At 40.6% G+C, this 9,484-nt stretch overlaps 1 protein-coding gene across 2 annotated transcripts in view; it reads left to right on the top strand.

Annotated features, from left to right (window-relative positions):
- Positions 1–9,484, top strand: part of pold1 (polymerase (DNA directed), delta 1, catalytic subunit) — a 109,675-nt gene that overhangs the window by 37,505 nt on the left and 62,686 nt on the right. For both annotated transcript variants that reach the window (XM_043679658.1, XM_043679659.1), the window contains exons 11-15: positions 2,895–3,035; positions 4,700–4,810; positions 5,595–5,786; positions 7,200–7,288; positions 9,172–9,288. In XM_043679658.1, the coding sequence (XP_043535593.1) occupies positions 2,895–3,035; positions 4,700–4,810; positions 5,595–5,786; positions 7,200–7,288; positions 9,172–9,288 (650 nt within the window). The remainder of the gene's footprint in view (positions 1–2,894; positions 3,036–4,699; positions 4,811–5,594; positions 5,787–7,199; positions 7,289–9,171; positions 9,289–9,484) is intronic.

Here is a 9,484-nt window from a genome sequence, read left to right as displayed (position 1 = left end):
AAGTTTTCCTTCATTGAACGGGGTATTGAGTACAAGAGTTGGTAAATAATGATGCAGTTGTATAAGACTTTGGTGCGGCCGCATCTGGAATATTGTGTGCAGTTTTGGTCGCCATACTATAGGAAGGATGTGGAGGCACTGGAACGGGTGCAGAGGAGGTTTACCAGGATGTTGCCTGGTATGGAAGGAAGATCGTATGAGGATAGACTGAGACACTTGGGGCTGTTTTCATTAGAGAAAAGACGGTTTAGGGGTGACTTGATTGAGGTGTACAAGATGATTAGGGGGTTAGATAGGGTTGACAGTGTGAACCTTTTCCCGCGTATGGAGTCGGGTATTACAAGGGTGCATAGCTTTAAATTAAGGGGGGGTAGATATAGGACTGAAGTTAGGGGTAGGTTCTTCACTCAGCGAGTCGTAAGTTCATGGAATGCCCTGCCAGTAGCAGTGGTGGACTCTCCCTCATTATGGGCATTTAAGCGGGCATTGGATAGGTATATGGAGGATAGTGGGTTAGTATAGGTTAGGTGGGCTTGGATCGGCGCAACATCGAGGGCCAAAGGGCCTGTACTGCGCTGTATTCTTCTATGTTCTATGTATACGAGAATGTCTTGGTTTTCTTTCCCATACCCCTCACTCTGGATGGACTAGAGAGAAGGTAGTCAATTAAGTCTCTGCCATTGTTATTCTTAAAAAGCTACCAGGCAAGATTCTAACACTTTGAAGACTACTGGAAAGATCTTCTGAAATGTACCAGGGTGGAGAAAACTGAGAAGCTGGGATTGCTGTCCTTAGAACAGAGAAGATTAAGAGGAGGTTTGAAAGAGGTGCTCAAAGTCAGGAGGGGTTTTAAAAAGAATAAGTATGGAGAGGTAACTTTGAGTGACAGACTGGAAGATGCAAAATAAAATTACTTGCGAAAGAACCCGATAATATGAGGAAACTTTGTACGTGGCTAGTTGTTGTGATCCGGAATACACTATCTAAAAGAGTGTTAGAAGCATATTCACGGCAGAATTTGTTAAAATTTGATGAAAAATTGCAGGGCCTATGTATATAGCACGACAGCACCAGAGACCCGGGTTCAATTCCCGCCTAAGGCGACTGTCTGTGTGGAGTTTGCACATTCTCCCTGTGTCTGCGTGGGTTTCCTCCGGGTGCTCCGGTTTCCTCCCACAATCCAAAGATGTGCAGGTCAGGTGAATTGGCCATGCTAAATTGCCCGTAGTGTTAGGTAAGGGGTAAATGTAGGGGTATGGGTGGGTTGTGCTTCGGCGGGGCGGTGTGGACTTGTTGGGCTGAAGGGCCTGTTTCCACACTGTAAGTAATCTAATCTAATCTAATATTCTAAGGTGCTGGCATGTGCACTTTGGGTCGAATTATGGTTTTCTGTGTTCTATGATTCTATAGTGTTGCCTGTGCAACTCGGTGATTCTTGTCTCTTGACTGGGTTTTGAATGCTTTTTTCTGACTGAGATTAGAAATTTAGTGAGTGCGCCACCAGGTAGATTTAGACAGCAACGAATCAGTAGTCTGATACCTATCCGAAATAGCTCATTCTGAGCTGAGATCAGCTTTTGATCTTTAAGAGTGTCACATCTGAGCCCAAAAGTGGTATTGCTGATATGGTATCCATGAATTGAAATTACACAGGCCCTGTATAGTTCTGCTCATTCAGCCATTCAAATATTTTTCACCAAAATTTATTTTCTAAGGAAAGAAAGTGAAGAAATGAAACATTTCTATTGCATGTTAAATTATATTCTTGCTGTCTCTGAGGTCAGTCAGATTGCAATTGGAAGAACATAACTTTCAGTCTTAGACCAACAGAATTCAGTCATTTGGCGATTGGTTAAAATTTAACATTAATGATTTGGGTGATGGAACTGAATGCAGTATCTCCAAATTTGTAGGTGATGCTAAGCTGGGTTTCAGTGTATGCTGTGAGGAGGATGCTAAGATGCTGCAGGGTGACTTGGGTAGACTGGTTGAGTGGGAAAATACTTGGCAAATGCAATATAACATGGATGACTATAAGGTTGTCTATATTGGTTGCAAAAACAGGAAGCCAGAATTATCTGAATGTTGGCAGTTTAGAAAAAGATGAGGCGCAATGATATCTGGGTGTCATGGTAGAACAGTTGTTGAAAGGTGACGTGCAGGTTTGGCAGGTCGTGAGGATAGCTAATGCCATGCTGGCTTTCATAGTGGGAGGATTTGAGTATCAGAGTAAGGATGTCTTGTTGCAGTTACACAGGGCCTTGGTGAGGCCACATATTGAGTATGTGTGCAGTTTTGGTCTCCCAGTCTGAGGAAGGACATTCTTGCTATTGAGGGAGCCCAATGGAGGGTCACCAGACTGATTCCCCAGAATAGCAGGACTGACATATGGGGAAAGGCTGGATTGATTGGGCTTACACTTGCTGGAATTTAGAAGTATGAGGTGGGATCTCATAGAAACGTAAAATCCTGATGGAACTGGACAGGTTAGATGCGAGATGAATACTCTGATGTTGGTGAAGTCCAGAACTAGGGGGTCGAAGTCTAAAAATAAGGGGTAAGCCATTCAGGATGGAGATGAGGAAGACTTTTTTCACTCAGGAAGCTGTGAACCTGTGGAATTCTCTCCCACAGGAGGCTATTGGGGCCAGTTCAATTAGATATATTCAAGATGAAGTTGGGTGTGGCCCTAGCGGCTAAAGGGATTGAGGGCTTTGAAGAGAAAGTGAGAATGGGATACCGAAATTGCATGATCAGTTGAATGGCCTACTCCTGCACCTATTTTTTAATTTCCGACTGCATGCATGATCAAGAACACCAACACCATTCTTTTGGCTATCCTTATGATTTACAGCCTTTTTGAAACAATAAGACTAACTTACATAATTTTTCAGGTGACAACTTTTCCATTCCTGGGTCGTATTCCCAGCATTAAGTCTGTAATCCGAGATTCCTCATTTCAGTCCCGGCAGATGGGCCGCAGAGAGAATAAAGTGATCAACATTGAGGGAAGAGTGCAGTTTGATCTCCTACAGGTGTGTAAAGTGAATAGATTTTGCAGCATTAATCATCATGACAAATCCACTTCTACGATAAGTTGTGTTTTTTAATGATTTGTTTGTTCACCTGCTGTTAAGATACCAGATTTAACCTAGATTTTTCTCAGGAGACCACTGGCATGTTAAGTGAGCTGTTCTACTTGGACTTCCAAAAAGCATTTGATAACGAACCACTTGAGAGGTTATTAGCAACATTTGGACAATGTGCATTCAGGCATCTTTGTGATCTAAGCTTGATAGTTGGTTGTCAGCAAGGAGATGGAATATCAATTAAATGTTTTTTGATTGGTAGGATGAGGCAAGCCATGTTCTCCAGAAAACTGTATTGGGGCCTCATCTTTTCACCATATTATTGACCAGGATGAAGGAATAAATAATCACATGTCCAAGTTTGCAGATAACTCTTAAACATTTGAACTATTGTAAATGTGTGGATTTGAGAAGGAAATTAGAAAGGGACAAAGATAGACTGAAGAGGCAAGCTGTAACAGAAGTAGTACAATGTGGAGACACACAAGATCAATCCCTTGACTTTAAGGAAAATGGGAATATTTTCTTAATAGTGCAAGACTAGATGATCTGGAGAAGTAGACAAAGGATGCAGATTCTCTTGGATTCTAGTGGATTGTTGGCCTTCATTTCAAAGAAATTGTAATTCAAAAGTGAGGAGCTGATCCTTCAGAGCCTTGGCTCAGACTCCTTCTGGAAACGGGAGAATACTGAGAGACCAGAATTATGCCTTAGCCTAAGGGTAGTTCAGTGATTAGCACTGCTGCATCACAGCGCCAGTGACCCAGGTTCAATTCCAGTCTCAGGCGACTGTCTGCATCGGTTTCCTCTGAATTCTCCAGTTTCCTCCAACAAAATGTGCAAATTAGGTGAATTGGCCAATACTAAATTGCCCGAAGTGTTGGGTGCATTAGTCAGAGGGAAATGTGTCTAGGTGGGTTACTCTTCAAAGGGTCAATGTGGACTTGCTGGGCTGAAGGGCCTGTTTCCACACTATAGGGAATCTAATCTAATCTAAAAGATTACACTGAGGTCAGGTTGCATAAATGTGACCTGTAGACCCTTGAACACAGGCAATTATATGGTAATCCAATCAAGGAGTTTAAAATAATTGCTAGATTCAGTAGGGTAGCTTTCTAATTGCTCAATGGTCTATTTAGAAACTAAGATTTTCTCTTGGTGGGTGACAAGACCATTGAGCAATTAGAAAGCAGTTTCTCTCGCATTCTTAATTCCAGTGCAGACTTGAGAATTTGAATGGCCCGTTTCCTGCTTTTGAAACCAGTACAGGGCCTTACCTGTAATTATAATCCACACGGATACTTCACTTTAGTATTGACAGAGTTCTGCGTTGTTGAAGGTACCATCTTTCAAATGAAACATGAAACTGAGGTATCTGACCTCTCAGAAGATCCCAAGGCACTGTTCAAATAATTGAATTATCCTAGTGTCTGAACCAACATTATTTCTCTATAAACATCACCAAAAGATAAGTCAAGTAACTTGACATTCATCTCATTACTGATGTTGCTTATGAAATACCAATGACTATACTTCAAAATAAGCTGTTTTAAATAGTGGATTGCTGATTGTTTCTTAGAACTAACTTCCGTAACTTTTGTTTTGGTTAGGTGTTGCTACGGGACTACAAACTGCGATCATACACTTTGAATGCAGTGAGCTTCCATTTCCTGCAGGAGCAGAAGGAAGACGTTCAGCACTCGATCATCTCAGACCTGCAGGTATCCAGTAGTTGGACGTATACGTTGCTGAGTAGGGGAAAAGAAGTGTGCTTTCTTTCTTCGTAGGTTAACTTGATTCTTGAATTTCTTGAATCTTGCGATATTGGGAGGTTCAGGAGAACGCAGAGTTCCTAAATAGCTAACTAACTCAGTTTCAGAACAGACTAGTGTCAGATTTCATTTCAGATAATTTTATAAACAACATTCTGGCATTCATCCCAATAGATTTATTACTTTTTAAAGCTATTTCTTTGCTGAGCTACAAGGAATAGACTCCTGACTGGAAAAGTATCAAGAGATAAGTGGCATCTGTGGGTTTTTTGAGATCCAACCTTTAAATATTTTGCATGAAGGGAAGCTTGTACTTCCAGTCACATGAAAACTTGCACACAAACCATATATTCCTGGACATCTTGCATCACACAGCAATCACAGTTAAGCAATAGAGAGAAAGTGTTACAATAAGTGAGAAGCGTTCTGCCTAACATGTAGATTTGCAATTGCCAGCCTTTCTAAAACATTTTAATCAATTTTATTGATTAAGGGCTGATTTCTCAGTCGAATAATCAGCTTGATTTTAGATTTTAGCTAAATTGAAAATAATTTTTAATTGTAATTTCATCTATTGAAGTGATTCTGGACCAACTTTAAATCTTTTAAAATCTGAAATTTACTATCTGGGTAGTTACCTCATCTGTACTGCATTCTCTATTCCATTGTCACATCTGTTTGTTTTTGTTCTCTACCTTGTCCATCTTCTGACCATTGTTCTTTTTTGCTTTAGAATGGTAATGAGCAAACACGAAGGCGATTAGCTGTCTACTGCCTGAAGGATGCCTACCTGCCCCTGCGGCTTTTGGAAAAATTGATGTGTGTAATTAACTATATGGAAATGGCCAGAGTGACAGGAGTACCCCTACCCTACCTCCTGTCACGAGGACAGCAAATCAAAGTGGTCTCTCAGTTGCTCCGACAGGTCAGAACCAAGTTGATTTTTTTTTAAATTGTCATTGGTTAGCTGCAGATGAGTGAAGCAGTGAATGTGACACAACTTCTGCTTGACACATAGAACTTCTCCAATTTCTGGTTCCCAGCAGTAATTGAACAATAGTTTTTGTATTTGGAGGGAAGAATGTGAACTGTGGCAACCGTTATTTTGACAAGGTGAAACTGGCTGAGTATTCTAATTATAGGTGTGGTAAAAATAAATCAGATAGGTGCTGGTTGGTAGAGTGACTTTCATCTTTGAAGTCAGTATAAATTCAGCCCAGACTCGCTAAAGATGGCCCTATCTGCCTTTTGGCTGTAAATAAATTCAGTTTGGTGCAGCAGGATGTGCTGTTGAGAGATTGATTAGTAAGGTATAATTTTGGATTATTGGATCATTAATTGGCAACTAACTTAATGCTGAACCAAAGAGCAAAATTGGAAACTGTGGTATTACTCAGCACTAACATGCTAAAATAGAGGAGTTTGTTAATCCTTCTCAATCTGTCTATAGTCTTTGGCACAGTTAACAACACAATCCTGTTTCAACCCTTCACATCTGTCATCTAGCTGGGTATGATTGTCCTTGTTTGGTTCCTTTATAAACATTGTCACGCCCAGCTAATCAACTGATGTGGCCTGTCTTTCTGCTATTATCTGTTGTCCCTTGACCCTTTCCAGGTGACGTCTACCTGCGGCCCTTTGATGGTATTATCCAAAAACACAAAATCAATTTGGTTATGTATAATGTTGATATCTAAATTTACCTCAACACCATCTCTCTTGATCCTTCCACAGTCTCCGACTTGTTTCACTGTTTGACTGACATCTAGTACTAACAGCAGAGTTTTCGACTGCTTAAATTACTGAGCCTCTGACTATATATCCACTGTATCACAAAGTTCATTTATTTCGAGTTTTGTAGCATTGTCCAAATTTGCTACCTCAGTTCATCTGCTGGTGAAAACCTTCTCTATCAAACAGATGAGAAAGTTTTACAATTTGAAAAGTACTAAATAAATACAGCAATTGTGAAAATAAGTAAAATTGCCAGAGTCTTACTAAACTATATGGCTGGTCTTTCATTAGAGAGATGACTGTTGGTGGTTTAGCATGAGGGTTGCTGTGCCTTAGACAAGAAGAGAGGCTGAGAAGGTGAATCCTTCAAACTGTTTTGTAATGCTAAGGTGATCAGGTTGCAAATAGAGTTGTTAACAAAAAATGTATTTAGGCATTTCATGCAAGTGCAAGTCTGTAAAGAGGCAAAAGTAATGCAGGCTCTTGTGAACTCAACCTATGATGTTTCAGTCCACAGAATACAGCAACTGTTTGAAATGAGTTGCAAAACCTCTCATGAATTGTTAAAGTAAAATGTGATGCTGTATTAATCTTAATTTTCTAGGCAATGAAGCATGACTTGGTGATGCCTGTGGTCAAAACAGAGGGTGGAGAGGACTACACTGGCGCCACTGTCATTGAGCCAGTTAAAGGGTAACGGCTAGGTTATTCAATGTTTGAAGTAATCTGCCACTTGGCTGAACATGGGGTGATTCTGCATTGGAATCCTGGCACATTACTTCGCTGTTTACTTCTATTCTTTCCACACTCGTTAACACAACCTCCTTTAGTCTTTTCTGTTTGTAGTGTTCAACCTTTTAAAGCCATGTTTTGGCATCTCCTCATTGCTGCTGAATGATCTTTTAATTACACTAGTGTTCTCTATTTAATTTCAGCAACTTCTTATTAATGACTGTTTTATTGTTTGTCTGCACGGAACACTCACTAGCTCTTTAATTGGTTGTCTGTGCAGATAAAATGTTCTTTTCCCCTCGGGCTAAGAACTTTGAGTAAATGATGTGACTAGGAGAATATATTTCCTATGCAACTGCCTTCCTAAGATCTTTTTCTTAATCAATAGCTTCAGTTGCTGAAGAGAACAGGGAGGAATGGGTATAAACCTGAGTTTTCAAGTTACTAACTGATATTAGTAGATGGTTTTTGCTTCCACTGGCAATCAAAGACTATCATATTATGCCATAAAACTCATTTTATTTGAGGGAGGCTTAAAATTTTTCTGAAACGTAATGCCAAATGATGATCAGTAATTTTCTATTGTGCCCTTACCCATGCAGCCTGCAGAACCATTCACCAATTTGGGTTCTTGATATTGAATTTTAAAGTTGTTTATCCCTTTTGCTTGCATACATTGTTAGAGTGATCCCCACTGGAGTGTCATTTTGCATGAGATCAGAAATTTCTTGTTTTTTATTCTTTTATGGAGTGGGAACACTTTTTTTTAGACCAGTGTTTGTTATCTGTCCCTAATTACACATATGTGGATGGTGATGAGCTGTGCCTTGGCCAGCTGTGTTCCATGTAGTGTGGGTACTTTGACTATGTTATTAGGAAGTGAACTCGAGGATTTTGGTAATTAGATTAGATTACTTAGTGTGGAAACAGGCCCTTTGACCCAACAAGTCCACACCTGCCCGCAGAAGCGTAATCCACCCAGACCCATTCCCCTACATTTACCCCTTCACCTCACGCTACGGGCAACTTACATGGCCAATTCACCTAACCTTCATGTTTTTGGATTGTGGGAGGAAACCGGAGCACCTGGAGGAAACCCACTCAGACACTGGGAGAATGTGCAAACTCCACACACACAGTCGTCTGAGGCGGGAATTGAATCCAGGTCTCTTGCACTGTGAGGCAGCAGTGCTAACCACTGTGCCATCGTGCCACCCAGTGACTTTGGGGGAACTGCAATACAGTTCCAAGTCAGAATATGTTATTTTCAGGGAAACTTGCTTCTCTGCACCTGCTTCACTTGTCCTCGATGGTAGAGGTAGCATGTTTGGAAGGTAGTGTCAAAGCAACTTGCTGAGGGTTGGGTGAAAATCATGAGGCCAGTCGTAACACTTTACCTTATCTGTGAATGTGCTTGGATTAGTGTTAAATTTGAAACTTACCTGAACTGTGTCTGAGCTATAGCCAGCTAAGACGTGGTAGGAGCTTCGACAATGTATGTTATTCCATATGTGATATCAAGTGAATTATTGTTGACTGTTGTAATTCATGTGCCTGGTCTTCATAAGGCCAGGGATGAAATTCAAAGTCATGTTTCTCCTGTACCATGTGAGCCTTAATAATTTCTTTTCATTTTGAACATTAAATAAATGTTACATATTCTTTCCCCTGTAACTCATACGTGTATGGCTTTGCCCTTGACCTGTATTCTGCTGGAGAGTACATTGAACAGGGTGTCTCTCTGTCTCTCTTATTCCCTGTCTATTCTGTAGAAGTTTGTGTTCTAAAGGCTGCACAACATTCTGTACTTCACAAAGAGTAATTTTTGCTTTCTACTCCAACAGGTATTATGATATCCCCATTACAACTCTGGATTTTTCCTCACTGTATCCATCTATAATGATGGCACATAACCTCTGTTACACAACACTGCTGAAGCCAGGTGCTGTGGAAAAGTACAAGTGAGTTGTGTGGCTTTTCAAAAATTGGTTATATTTAGGTGATGAGTATTCAAGTGATTGAGTTGCAATCTTAGTTGCTTTAGGGACATTACTGTTTTGCCGAACCATCCAGTCTGCTAGTCTAATCAGAATTAGGTGAGATTTGCCATATCTCCTTCTCGCTAGCCCCCTCCAATTTTTTCCATGACCCCTTCCC

The sequence above is a fragment of the Chiloscyllium plagiosum genome, chromosome 39 (genome assembly GCF_004010195.1).
Source record: "Chiloscyllium plagiosum isolate BGI_BamShark_2017 chromosome 39, ASM401019v2, whole genome shotgun sequence".
In the NCBI taxonomy this organism is placed as follows: Eukaryota; Metazoa; Chordata; class Chondrichthyes; order Orectolobiformes; family Hemiscylliidae; genus Chiloscyllium; species Chiloscyllium plagiosum.
Note: the sequence above shows the minus strand (reverse complement) of the source record. Positions and strands in the feature narration are given on the sequence as shown.